The sequence below is a fragment of the Dermatophagoides pteronyssinus genome, unplaced genomic scaffold, assembly GCF_027571235.1.
Source record: "Dermatophagoides pteronyssinus isolate colony J.1.1.1.1 unplaced genomic scaffold, Derpt_VIB-CSIC_2022.12 sq0006, whole genome shotgun sequence".
Classification (NCBI taxonomy): domain Eukaryota; kingdom Metazoa; phylum Arthropoda; class Arachnida; order Sarcoptiformes; family Pyroglyphidae; genus Dermatophagoides; species Dermatophagoides pteronyssinus.
The window spans coordinates 372482-388085 of NW_027461530.1; the positions used below are offsets into that span (position 1 = coordinate 372482).

The following is a 15604-nucleotide window of genomic DNA, read 5'->3' on the forward strand; positions in this document are numbered from 1 at the left end:
GGTATTGTGATAAATTTGTGTGAATATATTTTTCAAGTTGAATAATGGATTGAAAATTGATCATCACCCAATTGAATTCTGTAAATATTCATTATCATCTGTCTGTCTGTCAACTAAGTGATACAAACCAAACCAAAAAAAAAAAAATGGACATCCATTCGATATAAATTATTCAATCAAATCAAGCTTTCAATCTTTCAATCCCAAGAATTCATTCAATCAACAACAACAAAATGCATAAATTACAATGGCGAAATTTTTCCATCCTCATCATTATAATGATATTTTTATCCATATCAATTTTCCATATTCCGGTTATTCGATGCTATGAAAAAACGTAAGAATTATTGCTCAACAATGATAATGATAATGATAAAAAAGATTGTTTTTCTCCTTTTTTTTCAACCAAAATAATAGCATCCAAGATATTGCCAAAAAATTCGGTATACAAATGCTTAATATTGGTTATGAAAAAACTTGTTTTGCCAAAATAAGCGAGGTATATTTGTTGTGTGTGTGTTTGTAATTCATTGAATAATTTTTTGATTTGAACATCCAAAGAATTTCCAGAAACATCGTTCCGAAGTTAAACAAATTGATGCATCTAAATTAATGAATGATATGCGACAAGAATTGATACAAATGTTTAGTTTAAAACAAGAAGCAGCTGAAAGGATTGCAATAGAAACGGAAAAATTAGCCGATAAATATGCTTATCGTAAGTAAATTTTGAAAGAAAAATCAAATTAATCAATGTATTTGATTGATTGTGATTAGAGAAAAATGTCGACAATACTGTCAATTATTATAATGTTAAACGAATATATGATGATCGTTTTGGTGAACCAAATGTACCGGATCTTTATAATTATAAATCATTAGCCTTAAGTCATCATCCTAATTTTGAAGATTCAAAAGTTAATCTTCAACATAGCGCCATTCATGTGCCTATCAATGTTTATGAAGTTAGTGTGTTTTTGATATTATTTTTATGTTGAAAATTTATGGGAATTTTAATCTCTTTTTTTAATTTGCTAAAATCAGCAAGCTTCCGAAATACAAAATGAAATACAATGGACCGAAACATTAACTGAAACATTAACAAATAATCTTGCTTATGATTCATCACTTTCGTGGCAATTTTTTTGTTCAGAAAAAGGATTTTTACGTGAATATCCAGGTAATGACAATTGGATTTTTTTTTACTGAAAAAAATTTCATTTTTTTTCATCCTCAATACTAGCATTTCAATGGAAAATTGCCGGTGATTCTACAACAAGATCACCCGATCTTTATGATTGTCGTATGCGTCAATGGTATATACAAGCGGCTGCATCACCAAAAGATATTGTTGTTTTATTGGATACAAGTGGATCGATGACTGGTCTACGAAAAAATATTGCCCAAAATGTTGTGTTCAATATTCTTGATACACTTACCGAGGATGATTTTGTTCAAGTTTTAAAGGTATGATGGAAATTTTAACTTTTTCTTTTGATTAACATTTCGATTATCAATGTCTATATTTAGTTTACAAACGAAATAAAATATGTTGGCAAATGTTTTGATCGTATGGTACAGGCTACTAAACGAAATATTCGGGTAAGAAAATCATTAATAAGGATTCAGATTTTAATTAAAATTTTTTTTCAAACAAAACAAGCAAATGAAAATTCAATTGGAAGGTTTCAAAACATCGGATATAGCTAATTTTACTCTGGGTTTTATCGAAGCTTTCAAAGTTTTGAATAATGTATGTGATTTTTTTGAGAATTTCAATTTGTTAATCTTTTGTTTTTGTTTGAAAGTTTGAAAAACAGAAAAAAGGTGCTCAATGTAATCAAGCGGTAATGTTGATAACGGATGGTGCACCCGAAACATTTGAACATGTTTTCCTCAAATACAATCATAATTCGAAAATTCGTGTATTTACCTATGTAATTGGACGTGAAGTTACACAGATACAGGAAGTATATTGGATGGCATGTAATAATCGTGGATTTTATGCACAAGTTGCAAATCTTGCCGAAGTTCGTGAACAAGTTCAACAATATATTCCAGTTATGAGTCGACCGATAGTATTATCAGCTAAACGGATTTTTACATGGACACCTGTTTATGCACCAGTTTCGGTAATTATTTTTAAAAATCCGGGAAAATATTTATTAATTGAGTATTTTTTTCAACAGGAAATTCAACTAACCGATTGGATATGGGAAGAAAGAGGTAATTAAAATTTAAAAATTCAAAAATGGAATTTGTTTTTTCTAAAAAAATTTTTTTGTACAAATAGTAAAAGCAATGAAAATGAAATTTCTTAAACAAATGCAACAACAATCGATACCGATACTCGAAGAAGAAGATGATGATGATGTAGAGAAAAAAGTGAATGAAACTTATGTTACCGAAGTAATTGTTGATGAAGATCTTCCATTATCAGCGGCAGCAGCATCACATTTACCGAAAACCGTCAATAACATCCATATGGATAATATTGTTGATATTGATGTTCTTCGTTTAAGACGTTCAAATATTGAACATGAAATGGCAAGATTACCCGAAAGAAAAAAGGTTAATTTAATGAATGTATTGAAATACTATTGAAATTTTAATGGATTTAATTTTTTTTATTACATAGAAAATACCATTACGAGTAACATTATCGACTCCTGTGTTCAATCATCGTAAATATATTGTAAGTGTAAATATCATATTTTTATCTATTATTCAACATCTTTATTTCATCATATTATAGAATATTACACGAAAAATTTTGGTTAAAAATGTTTACAAAGATTCGGATCCAGAACCGGTAAATTCCTGTTTAATTTCTATAATATTTCTTTTGATGATGTTAATTTGTTGTTGTTGATCAGATACGTATCGCTCAACTACATGGTGTAGCCGGTATTGATGTTCCGATACGTGAAATTGAAAAAACGGCTTCTTCTTATCAGGTATTTTTTTTTGTTGTTGACTGATGAAATGAAATGATTACTTAAGAAAATTTTTCCTAAAAGCTCGGTGTTAATGGATATTCATTCATGTTGACCAACAATGGCAAAGTACTTTATCATCCGGATTTTCGACCAATCGTATGTTGATTATATAATATTTTATCCATTATTATTAACAACCATTATTCTTTTATAGTTTCAAGATATGCTGAAACCATATTATACATCGATTGATTTGAATGAAGTTGAAATTTCCAATCAAACATCCGAATTAAGGGTAATAAAAATTTCTTCAATATTTACATACATTTTTATAATTGGAATTTTTTCAAAAAAATATTTTTATTATAGTGGATGGATCCGATCATAAATACCGTCCGAAATGAAATGATTGAAGGAATTATAGGCCATCAAAAAATATTCATAAAAACACATCTGGATTATATGGTTTGAATGGATGATAAAATGATAGAAATCCTAAATTAACCCGTTGGTTTTTCCTTTGGTTACAGAAACGACCAGTGTTCAAATTGCAACATTATTTTTATGGAAAAATCGATAATACACCATTTAGTTTTGCAATTGTTTTGCCCGAACCATATGGTTCTTATCGATTTAAAGGTCAAATCGATCTAAAAAGTGAATCAAAACGAGAAAATTTTACTAGATTTTTCGAAGGAAATAATTGGCGTATTCATCCGGATTGGATTTATTGTGAAAATCCACATAAACTATCCGGAATTGTGCCTCAAACACCGGAAGATGCTATATTACAATTTCTTAATTATGATCTAGCTACGAATTCATTTGTATTTAAAACTTCTAAAACTCCAATGCCACGTCGTTATGATAATGTTACATGTAAGTTCACTCAAAGTCTATTTTGATCGATTGATTAAAGTTTTGCAAAAAAACTAAATAGGTGACAAGGATCTAATTCAAAGTTTAATATTTGATGCCAAAATGACACATACATTTGAAGAATGTAGTAAATTTAGTTTACAATTTAATCAACAAGAGTAAGTCAAAAAATTTTAATTGTGGACAAGTATTTTCATTTTTACTTGTTTTGTTCTATAGTCAAAAAACCATCGATATTGCCAGCGTATTTGTATCGACAAGAAGTGGAATAACAAGATTCAAAACTGTTGATGATAATTATATTGATAATAAAACGGATAATGATCTATTTACTCGATCAATCGATGAAGTTTATTATCGTAGAGCTGTCGATTTTTATTATAATGATAGTAAAGCATTTGTATATTCAATACCGTTTGAAGCCGGTTATAAAGAACCAAATTTTTTGGTCACTTCTAGTCATGCTATATTTGTTGGTAGCGGTAAAATGAGTGCACCGGGTATGATTCATTTTCTTATCGTTTCAAAATACTAATTTTTGATTCTCCCCTCAAAAAAAAAAAAAAAAAAAAAAAAAAAAAAAAACAGTGGCTGTAGTCGGAGTTCAATATAATTATTCATCATTTTATTCAACATTTTTCAAAATTGCCGATCATTATAAATTGAATTGTTTGTCGGATGAAATCAATTGTTTTGTATTGGATAATAATGGATTCATTATTATCAGTGATATTTATAAACATGCTGGACTTTTTCTCAGTGAAATTAATGATGATCTATTTCAGAATATGGTTCGTGAACGAATATATAGACGAATAAAACTATTTGATTATCAAGCTATCTGTATTCGAACAACACCGTTTTCAACATCAACATCGAATTGGCTTCAAACACCATTGAATCATTTTAGACAAATTCTTTCCTGGTTTGCAACCAATCTTATCACCTATTTTACATTATTATTCAACAACTATTCATTCGCTTTGGATAACGATATAGCGATGAGTATGGAGGAGACGGATTACGAAAGTAAGTCTAACATAACTTAATGTTTCATTAGCTCATTTCTGATTCTTTCCATATATATAGCCGATTCATTCGATATAAAATTCAACAAAAGCAATCCAAAACCATGCGATAAAGAACTTAGTCTATATGAATTGATTAGCTTTAGTAATCAAACGCGTAAATATTCCTATACATGTGAGCCAGGCATATGTACAAGGTATGTTGTTTCATCATTCATTTAATTGGATATTCATTGTTTTTTCGGCACCCATACCTTCTAAAACAGAACATATTATGTACAAAATATTCCACATTCGAATCTTATTCTATTGGTTCTTTTGAAAACATGTCATTGTTTTGAAAAATCTGTTCGTTTTGAACCGAGAGACATTGATGATCTTACTGAAGATGAATCCTGCAAAACGTTTCGTGCAGAACAATTTCGTAAAGGTCCCGATGTATGTTACAAAGAACATGAACAGGTATGTTTGAAATGTTCAGCTTTTTTCAAACTCAACACTGATTCTGAATTTTTTGTTTGTTTGTTTGTTATAGGAAGAAGAAATTAAATATTGTGGCAAAGCTACAATGTCACAACAATCATCTGTATTGAATTTATTGTTGATTTTTGCATTGATTTTCCGGCATTTATTGTTGCCAGAATTGTATTTATTTTGATCATCATCACTTGTATTTATTTTGATTTAGTTCAGGTGTGGTTCTTAAAAATGTTGTTTATATTGAGTGATTTCTTAATAATAATAATACAAATTATACATTTAAAAAAAAACAGAAATCCATAAAGAGAAAATATCATACAAAATGTCACAATCAATGTGTATATATTTATAATGCACTTTCGTCAAATCGATGACATTTCAATGGTGGTGTAACGAATCGTACTTGCGGTAAGCTTCCATGTATTGTCGATGATTTTAGCTGATAAATCATTTGATCGGTTCGATTTGTACGATTATGACATAATTTTGGTTCTGAATAACTATTTGACATTAGAAAATTTGTTTCTTCAATGTTTGAAATTTGATTCGAAGAATTTTCACCACTAGATTCATTGAATGAAATCAATTCGGGTTGAGCTACTGATGCTTTTTCTCTCATAGTCATTGTTGTTGTTGCTGTTGTTGTCGTTGGTGACGGTGTCCGATTATTCGATGATTTAGTCGGAAATAAATCCGGTCCATTATCAGATTCATTATCAAATTGATCCATATAAAGAAGACTTTGACTATTGGCTAATAATTCCATTTCATTTGATATTGATAGCAATTCTTTTGCTTCTTGTTTGGAAAAAAAGGATTTATCGATATTCGTTTGATTAATTTGTTTCTCATTACAACAACACATACATGGTATCGGTTCGGATTGATCGATGCTTGTTTTTTCATTCTTCATTAATCTATATGTTTGCTGTTGTTGTTGTTTTTCGAGTCTGGTATTTTGTTTGATCGTTTCATTCAATTCAAGCAATAAAGCTGCTATTCTATCCAATCCTTGTCCCATTTGACATTCAATTCTATCCATACGATTACATAATTGTTCTAATTTTGAATCAGTTTTTTGTTGTAAACTATGATAGCTATGATGTCGAAAACAAGCATCATCAGCGGAATGGCCAGTGGCGATAGTGTTGATGGTGGCGGCAGGAGCGTTCGTTATTAATGAACCATTCCGTTGGCTATTCGCTGATGGTGGGGGTGGCGGTGGTTTTGGATGATCCAAACTTAAGGCCGATAATTTATTAAGCTCGGTCATATTGGCAACTGATTTGAGGTAGTTTTTCTGGAATGGTTTCTGTAGATTACAACTGTTTGTAATTGATAATGTTCCTAATTGATAAAATCGCAAATGGAAATTTAAAAAAAAATTAAAATTCAGAAAAAAAACAATTAAAGTTTTGTTGCATTTTTTTTCAAATTACCAAAAGTCAAATCAGTAACACTGTGTTTCAATTGGTCAAGCATCCCTGATCAAAATGAAATTATTATATAGTAATTTATTTTAAAAAGTTTAGTTTCATTTCAAACAAACAAAATAATAATAATAATTTTACCTGTTAATGAATTTCCTTCCTGTTGTTGTTGTTTGCATTTAGCTTTTGGAAAATTATAATTAGCCGGTGTAACATCTAAGCCGGCTTTTTCCGGACTAAATTCTAATATACCTATACCGGGAGCTGAAACACCCGTAAATTTTCGTTGAAATTGTCGTAAACATTCACTTGTTTCATCATAATCACCAGTAATTGGATCGATAATAATTTTACTTGAAAAATCTTCATCAATTTCGTTGGAATTTTGCATTGAATCAAAACAATTTAATACTTTACAATCGGTTACTGTTGCTTTACGATCCAACATACTATTAACACCTAATTGATTTTCATCTCTTAGATTAAAATTTATATTTAAATTTTGATTAAATGATTCAACAAATTCTGGATACATTTCTAAAACTTGTAAAAGATCTGAACGAGATATTTTATGCAAATCACAGTATGTTAATGCACGAACATCACATTTTGATTTACCCATTGTGGGTGTTTGTAATGGATTTTCACCAAATATATCTTCTTTGCCTATTACAAAATGAAAAAAATATCAAATGAAAATCATCAACATTATTATAAAAGAAAAAGACATACCTAATGTTTGAACAACAACATCATCGATAAGAATTTCGATTGTACCTCTTGCAATAAAATAAAGTGCAACAAGAACATCGCCTTTATGAACTAATGTATCGCCTGGTGGAGCGTGTGTAGTTTTAAACTAAAAGATTTTATAAAAAGAAAATTTTAATGATGAATATTGATCACCAAGACATATTGTGACTTACTCGCATAGAAAAAGCTCGTAAACAACCTTGTGAAGCATCTGATAATTATCAATTTAAAGATATAAATTAATAACCAAAGGATAAATACGAAATACCTTTAAATGCGGCACAATTTTGTAATAGATTACGATTTAAATGTAGACAAATATCAGCTTGAAGAAATTCAGGAAAACCTTTCAACACCATATTCATATCGATACCATTTGAATAAGTCCATGCATGTTGAAAATATTCTTCTAAACGTTTACGTAATGGATTAGGTATCTGATGAAAACGTATAAATTCTCTAACACGTAATAATTGTGTATGATAACGTGCAGTTCCAGAATAAAGACGTTGAATAATGGCCGAAACATTACCAAATATTGATGCATACATTAATGCTACAATATTCGTGATTGACATTGAATAAATTAAGGGGGGATGATTATCAACAAACAAAATACAAACTTACAGCCACAAAGCATAACTAATATACAGAAAATTTTTTCCGTATTAGTTGTTGGTGAAACATTACCAAAACCAACCGATGTTAATGATGAAAATGTAAAATATAATGATGTAATATAACGTGATTTGATCGAAGGACCACCCGAACCATCTGGATCTATATTTTTTTATATTGTTCAATACAAACAAACAAACAAAATCAATCAATCAATCAAATCAATCAGTGAAATGGACATTCAATAATTATTTACTATAAAATTGATATGTAGCATTAGCTAAATGATCAAGCCAGCCAATTTTACGTTGTAACGTTGGACGTTCAGCATTACCGATTGCATACCTGTGTGTGTGTGTAGAGAAAGGGAGAGAGAGAGATCAAAATGTTTGAATTGAAACAATGAAACAGAAACAATTACCATATACATGCTAACCAATGTGCAACCTAGAATTTTGGGGGATGGTGGTGAAATAGGCAAATTATTAGTTTGATAGATTTGAAATTGAGATTTTCATTTCATTTTTTTTCAATTTACCAATGCAAATCCGGCAACTAATAATATCAAAACAGCTGCACCATATTCTGAATAGCGATCAATTTTTCTTGCAACACGAACTAAACGTAATAATCGTGCCGTTTTAAGCAATCCAATCAATGTTGTTGTCTTTTTTTGTTTGAAAGGAAGGAAACAGAAAAAGAAAAATAATAACCAAATAAGAAACAGGAAATATTCATTTGATTCTTAAAATGTTTTTGCTTATTTACTTCATCAGTTTGTGAACCAAATAATAATAGATCGAATGGTATGGCAGCAACCAGATCGATTATAAACCAACCTTTTAGATAATGTATGGCAATTTTACCTGGATGTATAACCAGCTAAATAAATGGAGGGAAAAAATAAATGTTTCAATCCATCATCAATAATCATGATTATTACTACATAATGATGATGATTATAATGATCATCATCATCAATTAAATGCAATAATCATTCGATTATTACATCTTGTTTCATCATAATCATCGAAACAAAAATCCAAATATTGTATAAGTAATGCATGCGCGTGAATTGAATTTAAATGTTAGGAAAAAAACCGAAAAAATCATCATTATCCAAAAGAAGAAAAATCTATTTCTACCTTTGGATTTTGACTATACAGATCTATTCAAAAAAAAATTACTGTCAATGAATCGAAAATCATTTTTTTTTTTTTTTTGGTTAATATCATTGATTCTGTGTTTGGAAAAAAAACTGTAATCATATAATATTAAAAATAACTACATATGAAATATTCAGGCATTATTATATATGTGAAACAAGAATAACAATGATTATTATTACGAATCTGTTTTAGTAATTTTCCTATCCTTGCTTGTCATATATTCTCTTCTTCTTCTAGTTGTTGTTTTTGTTGTTTATGATTAAAGTTAAGAGACAAAAACCCGTTGAATATAATCAACAACAAAAAAAAACCGAAAAAAAGGGGGAAGAAAAAAAACATGAAACACCAACCAACCAACCACCATCATCATCAATTGACACGCCTAATCTTGAAAATAAAAATGAAACACAATAGTTTTTGGTTTGGTTTTGGGTTGTTTATATGTATCGGTTATGGCAATTTCGGGTATTTTTTCTTCTCTTGCGACTACACACGCCAACAGAGAATTTCAAATGGCTTCAACAACAGAAATGAGGCCGAATATGAATGTTTGGTTGAAATAATAATAATAATCTGATCGGGTCACTTTTTTTTCGGACAGAAAACAGAAAAAAAACAATAATTTATAACCGAATCTCGGTATTTTGTTGAATAGAATGATGATGAATATTTTTTTTCGTTGAATAATTAATAAGACATTTTTTTTTGGTTTCTGGCTTTGGACAGGACAATAAATTCTTTAAACCAAAAAATTCTGGAAAAAAAGAATACAGAAACAAAATGACAACGAATGTGTGTGTGTGTGATTAGTATTCCAATCAAATTGTCAATCACACACACATATAGAGATAATGATAATGGTCGTTTTTTTTTGGTTTTTGAATGATGACCAACTACTACTACCTACCTACCTACCTACTAACTAATCATTCATTTATTCATCGATGGCCATTCATTCATTCATTAGAATAGCTAAAACCTAATGACTAATTAAGCTTTTAAAAAGTAAAAAGTAATCATTTCATCATTATCATTATTTTAGGTTTATTATATAATTATGATGACCAATGATTATTATTGATGATAAAATGGATACAAACTATTTATATATATTACATTACAACAAAAAAAACTAACCTCATCTTTTTTATTAATATATGTTGTACGAAAATTGATTAATATATCGATTATAAACATAACATCAACAAATAGATCGATAACCATTAATGAATTTGATCCATATGAATCGGAATTTAATGTATGATGATGATTATGATGATTATCTATAAATGAAAATACAAAACAAAACGAAATTGATTAAAGGGGAGAAGATGAAGGGTTATGAAAATTACAATAACAAAATAAACATACGTGAATTGGCAATATTTTCATTGAGCAAAAATGCAGCCGAATATGGTGTAAAAATGGCCGTATAAATAACTAATATTAATATAATCCAATCCCATATTGCTTTGAATGGTGAATAATGTAAAACAGTAAGACGTCTATATTTAAAATGTTTAATAGCATCACTTTTTTCATCTTCACTTAATAATGTACGTGATTCATATTTATAATCCGGTAAATCGGTTCCCAATGATAATACCTGATAAAATTTGGATTGATTAAAATGATTGATCAGAATTAGATTAAAATAGAATAGATTACCTGCGGTATAAGACTAAAACGATGACGACTTTCTTTATAATAATCTTTATCTGAACTACGACGTGAATCACGACGTGAACGTGGTGCTGTTGCACATGTACTACGTATTTCGCCATTCGAATAAATTGATGATGTTATTGATGATTGTTGTTTTGCCCATTGTTGTTGTAAAATTTTTCTTTGTATTGATGTTGATGGTGGTGTTGATGTTGATTCAAATGAATTATTTGTTGTTGATAGCCATATATTTTGTAAATTACTCGATGAATTTGCTGAATATTGTTGTTGTTGCTGTTGTTGTTGTTGATAATTATTTGTCGATAATGGTACATCAACAGCTTGTTGTCGATGTATTCTTGGTGTATTATTTGAATTATTTGTAGATGATGATGATGTTGTTGGTGGACTTAATTGTGATGATGGTGATACTTTAATACTAATATCAATATTTGTATTATTATCCAATGATGATGATTGTTGTTGTTGTCGATTCATATGATAATTATGTTGTTGATTTGCTAAACGTTCTTTATATTCATTCTCCACTGAGGAGATTTGTAATGACATTTTTCTAGTTGTTGATGATGCTTCGAATGATACATTTAAGAATGTTTTGAAACAAATTTTTTCTGATTTGGAAGTTCAGTTGCAGGAATTTTAAGAATTTTCTTAAACGGTGACCAACCACCAAAACATCAAACAACAACAACAAAAATTCAAATGATGATAATAACCACAAACACCATCAACAACAACAACAACCACAAAAAAAAAACAGGTCAGTTACATAATGATAATCAACAAAGATTACAGAAAAAAATAATAATAATAAATTATCACAACAAACAGAGAAAATATGAGCAATTATTTCATTTATCGTAACACAGGATTGCAATTGAAAAACCAAAAAACTAAATCAAAGACATTTATCATTGTTGTTGCTGTTGCTGCTGCTGATAATGAACGAATGACGGAAATTAACAAAACGGGAATTATTATTATAAAAAAACGATGATAACGATTTTTATAAATAATTTAAAAACAATTCGAACAACAACAACGAACAAACAATTCGAACGAACGAACGAACAAAAAACGCGACTGTAATAACAATATTGAATCAAATTATGTCGACATAGTCGGTTTTTTTGTTGTTGTTCGATTCTGTAGGAAATTCCTGTTCGAACATTCGAAAAACCAAAACTGGTAAAAAATATTACCCGATTCTTTTCTTTTTCTCGGTTATTTTTTTCAACCAGAATATACTGCCGCTATTCATTCATACCAGAATGAAGAAGAAGAAGAAATTTATTGACATTATTTGGTGAAAATTTTTTTTTTTTTTTCATTCGAATTTTCGTGGAAACCCAAAAGTCAGCGAAGAAGACGACGACGACGACTAGAAATGAAAAACCGACCAACAAAACTATACGACCATCATCATCATCGGAATCATCAGATCCATATACCACCAGATACACCAAACGCCAAGCTCCAAATACCAATACAATATATATACTGGTCCACCTGACTAAACTAAACTAAAGTGTGGCTTTCTGGGTTAAAAACTTGTGGCAAAAAAAAAAAAGATTCGATCATGATTTTTATGGTGGTTTCATTTCACATTGTTTTGTTTTATTTCAACTGATCATCATCATCAACGATAGTCATCATATACGCAGGTTTTTTTTTGAAAGAAAAATACCTGGCTGGCTGGCTGGCAGAATATTCATGATTTAAACTAGTGAAAAAAATCCGTTAATGAATTGGAACCTACACATAACCAAACCGAACCAGTCAACTAACCAAACCAACCAGACAGTCAAATGAAACAACAAAAGAATCGAATAAACAACAAAGAAAAAAATTGTTGTCATTTTGTTGTTGTTGTCATTTTTTTTGCCCCCAATTCCTATTAGTGAATCTTTTTTTGTTTGTTTCGCTCTCCCTTGTTTTCGATTATTACAGAATGGGGGCAAGAATGATTTTTTTTGTTGTTTAATATCATTGAAGCGCACCAACACACCTGGTTATATTGGTTAACTATAACCCGGTTGTCACCCAGATTCACTTTATTTTTATTTTTATTTTTATTTTTTGATTTTTTCTTTTTCGTCAGGGTAATCAAAATGATTAGTAAAAGAAATAAATTCAGGTAATTTTTTTTTCACTACTCAAATCATTTGGCGTCATCTAATGATGAACGATTTAAACAATCGAATGAATCATTGAAACGTTCGAATATCGTTTCCAAAATCGATAGTGTAATAATCGATATTTTACACAAGGAAATCTTATCATTCGAAAATTTATCATTTAAAAAAAATAAGTCAATTTTGAGAAAAAACTTTATTTATTTCCGTAAAATTTTTTTTAAAAAAAGTAAAAAAATAGTAAGTAACCATAGTAATAATGATAATGATGATTTTTTTAGGGGGGAAATGTTTTTGTCTCCTTTTTTTCAGTGTAATCATTTTGTTCCAAATTTTTCTGTTTTTAGGTTACCATTATTTCGTCATCCATTACCTCGACCAAAAAATAAAATACGGTGATAATTAACTTGAAGAAGAACAATTTTCGTTTGCCTGTTTTTTTTGTTTTGTTTTAAATCAATCCATAACGAATCAATTTTTGTGATTGTCCATTACCACCACGTATTTCTTTTATTCGTTTACAATGACGAAGACATATCAATACTTTACGTAATGTTGAATCATTTTTCATTTCAGTCAGTTCTTTAATATCGTTGATTGTAACAAAATAGATGCCTTGGTTTTTTTTGGTAAACGAATATGAAAAGAAAACATATTTTACAAATAAAATTTACAAAAAAAAAAAAATAAGTAAATCTACCTTTAGTATCAGCATTTTCCTGCGATTTATATTGTTGATAACGTTTATAATCACTTTCTTTTGTTGATTGTATATCAAATTTTTTTATAAATTGATATTTTGCATAAATTGAATGATTAAATGCATCAATCGATTCATTTAATGTTGATAATGTTAAACGACTTAACATATATTTTGGTATTGAATTATATTCCGATTGATTGAGATGTTCCATCAATGGAAATGGTGAATTTGATGATGATGATGATGAATTGATGGTTGTCGATGTCGTTGCTGATGATGGTTTTGATTTCGATTCAATTTCTTTTGGTGGTTCACGATTTTGATTTGATTTTGATGTTTTTGTTGTTACATTTGTTTTACGTATTTTTTTCGTATCCATATTTGTATAGGTTATATTTCGGGTAATCGATTTTTGATTATCCGTTTGTTTTTCTTTAAAAACCAAGGGAAAAAAATCATTATTCCAAAGCGAGTGATTCAAAAATCCAGAAAAACTTACCCGTTAAATTGGCCATCGGTAAATTCGCTTCAATATGATCAATATGATCTTCTAATAATTGTAAAAGATTATCACAACGTTTTGTTTGTATTTCAAATTCATTTTCAGCTTCAATCAAACATTGATCAATTGAATGCAACAAATATTGTATACTGCCAATATTAACATTCATTTCAATACATTCATTACGATCTTTTTGATAATAAACATTTAACATTGCTAATTTTGATGTAGCATTGGAAATTTTTTGATCAAAATATGAAAATAATTCATTCAAATCTGGTGAATCCATTTTTTATTTTGAAAAATTTCAAAATAAAAAAATTTTTGAAAAAAAGAGCGAAAAACAAACGATTTTTTTTTCTACAGTCGTCCCTCGTACAACGCGGTTTTGTCGTTCCGCGTAGTATCGAAACCGCGTTGTACGAAATGAATGTAAAATAGAAGAAATGGCTCGTGTAGTATCGAAACCGTGTTCCGCGTAGTATCGAAACCGTGTTGTACGAGACCTACAAATAGTAGAAATATGGAAATTTGTACCGTGTTATATCGAGACCAAGGCATAAGACATAATTTTTTTTAATTTAATTATTTTGCGAATTCGATTTTTCAAAACCGCGTTGTATCGAAACCCTGACCGTGTTGTACGAGGGAAAACTGTATAATTTCGCAATTCTAGAACCGCGTTCTATCGAAACCGCGTTGTTCAAGTACCGCGTTGTACGAGGGACGACTGTATTCGAACAAACCGTTCATAAAACACGTTACGTAATTTTTTTTTGAAACAAAAAAAAGTATCGTTCCAGATTCATAGATGTCGCACTGTGGCTGTTTTTTTTGTTTGTTTTCGAACGACCATTTCGAACGTCAAACTTCGAACTATAATCCGAGGATGTCATGGATGATAATTAATCATTTTGGATGTGCAAAAAAAAATGGTAATTTTCTCGAAATTTTAAACGACGATGTAATAATTACTGAAAGCCACTTTGGAAAAGAACAAGAAAATTTTACATTACATTTTCATATTTCTGACGACTTTTGGCTCAACGAAACGAAACGAAACGAGCGAACAAGAAAAAATTTGTTGAAAAAATATTAATTGAAATATTATCCCTGACCATTATCATCATTATCATCATCATGTTGAGGTTCGTGTTTTTTTTGTTGTTGTTTCGGGAGATGTTATTTGAGCTAATTAATTAATTTTTTTCTCGTTTTTCTACATCGCTCGTTTGTTGTTGTTTCGTTCGTTCGTTAATTATTATTATTCTAATAATAATGA

General features: G+C 29.3%; 4 protein-coding genes across 9 annotated transcripts in view; 2 read left to right on the top strand and 2 right to left on the bottom strand.

Moving 5' to 3' along the window:
* The first annotated feature begins 69 nt into the window (after positions 1–69).
* LOC113795068 (voltage-dependent calcium channel subunit alpha-2/delta-3-like) lies at positions 70–5573 on the top strand. The gene is made up of 24 exons (XM_027345249.2): positions 70–337; positions 418–499; positions 562–718; positions 778–965; positions 1045–1180; positions 1244–1467; positions 1531–1602; positions 1664–1753; positions 1809–2132; positions 2190–2226; positions 2294–2571; positions 2639–2695; positions 2756–2812; positions 2877–2957; positions 3021–3095; positions 3154–3234; positions 3309–3404; positions 3470–3818; positions 3880–3976; positions 4038–4318; positions 4407–4847; positions 4908–5043; positions 5113–5308; positions 5382–5573. The coding sequence occupies exons 1-24, from the start codon at positions 234–236 to the stop codon at positions 5502–5504; spliced, it is 3762 nt and encodes a 1253-aa protein (XP_027201050.2). The 5' UTR covers positions 70–233; the 3' UTR covers positions 5505–5573.
* LOC113795069 (voltage-gated inwardly rectifying potassium channel KCNH7-like) lies at positions 5490–11988 on the bottom strand. Of its 6 annotated transcripts, none has more exons than XM_075820326.1 (15): positions 10965–11862; positions 10668–10902; positions 10434–10579; positions 8896–9009; positions 8666–8794; positions 8549–8574; positions 8384–8472; positions 8137–8289; positions 7778–8065; positions 7683–7720; positions 7489–7615; positions 7009–7422; positions 6898–6939; positions 6766–6810; positions 5490–6673 (listed from the first exon to the last, which is right to left on the bottom strand). In XM_075820326.1, exons 1-15 carry the CDS (start codon positions 11529–11531, stop codon positions 5673–5675), a joined length of 3414 nt encoding a protein of 1137 aa, XP_075676441.1. In that variant the 5' UTR covers positions 11532–11862; the 3' UTR covers positions 5490–5672. The 6 variants fall into 6 exon arrangements, with proteins under 6 accessions (XP_075676441.1, XP_075676442.1, XP_075676443.1 ...); XM_075820327.1 differs by having other exon boundaries at positions 5490–6121; positions 6194–6673; positions 6898–7422; positions 10965–11860; XM_075820329.1 differs by having other exon boundaries at positions 6004–6124; positions 6194–6673; positions 6898–7422; positions 10965–11988.
* Positions 11989–13294: 1306 nt separating this feature from the next.
* On the bottom strand, positions 13295–15078 carry LOC113795038 (uncharacterized). Its single transcript, XM_027345217.2, has 3 exons — positions 14320–15078; positions 13818–14252; positions 13295–13732 (listed from the first exon to the last, which is right to left on the bottom strand). Exons 1-3 carry the CDS (start codon positions 14609–14611, stop codon positions 13569–13571), a joined length of 891 nt encoding a protein of 296 aa, XP_027201018.1. The 5' UTR covers positions 14612–15078; the 3' UTR covers positions 13295–13568.
* A 369-nt stretch (positions 15079–15447) lies between these two features.
* LOC113795097 (HIG1 domain family member 2A, mitochondrial-like) overlaps positions 15448–15604 on the top strand; it is a 29868-nt gene continuing 29711 nt past the window's right edge. The window contains exon 1 of the mRNA XM_075820349.1: positions 15448–15470. Coding sequence (XP_075676464.1) covers positions 15463–15470 — 8 coding nt within the window. The 5' untranslated portion in view covers positions 15448–15462. The remainder of the gene's footprint in view (positions 15471–15604) is intronic.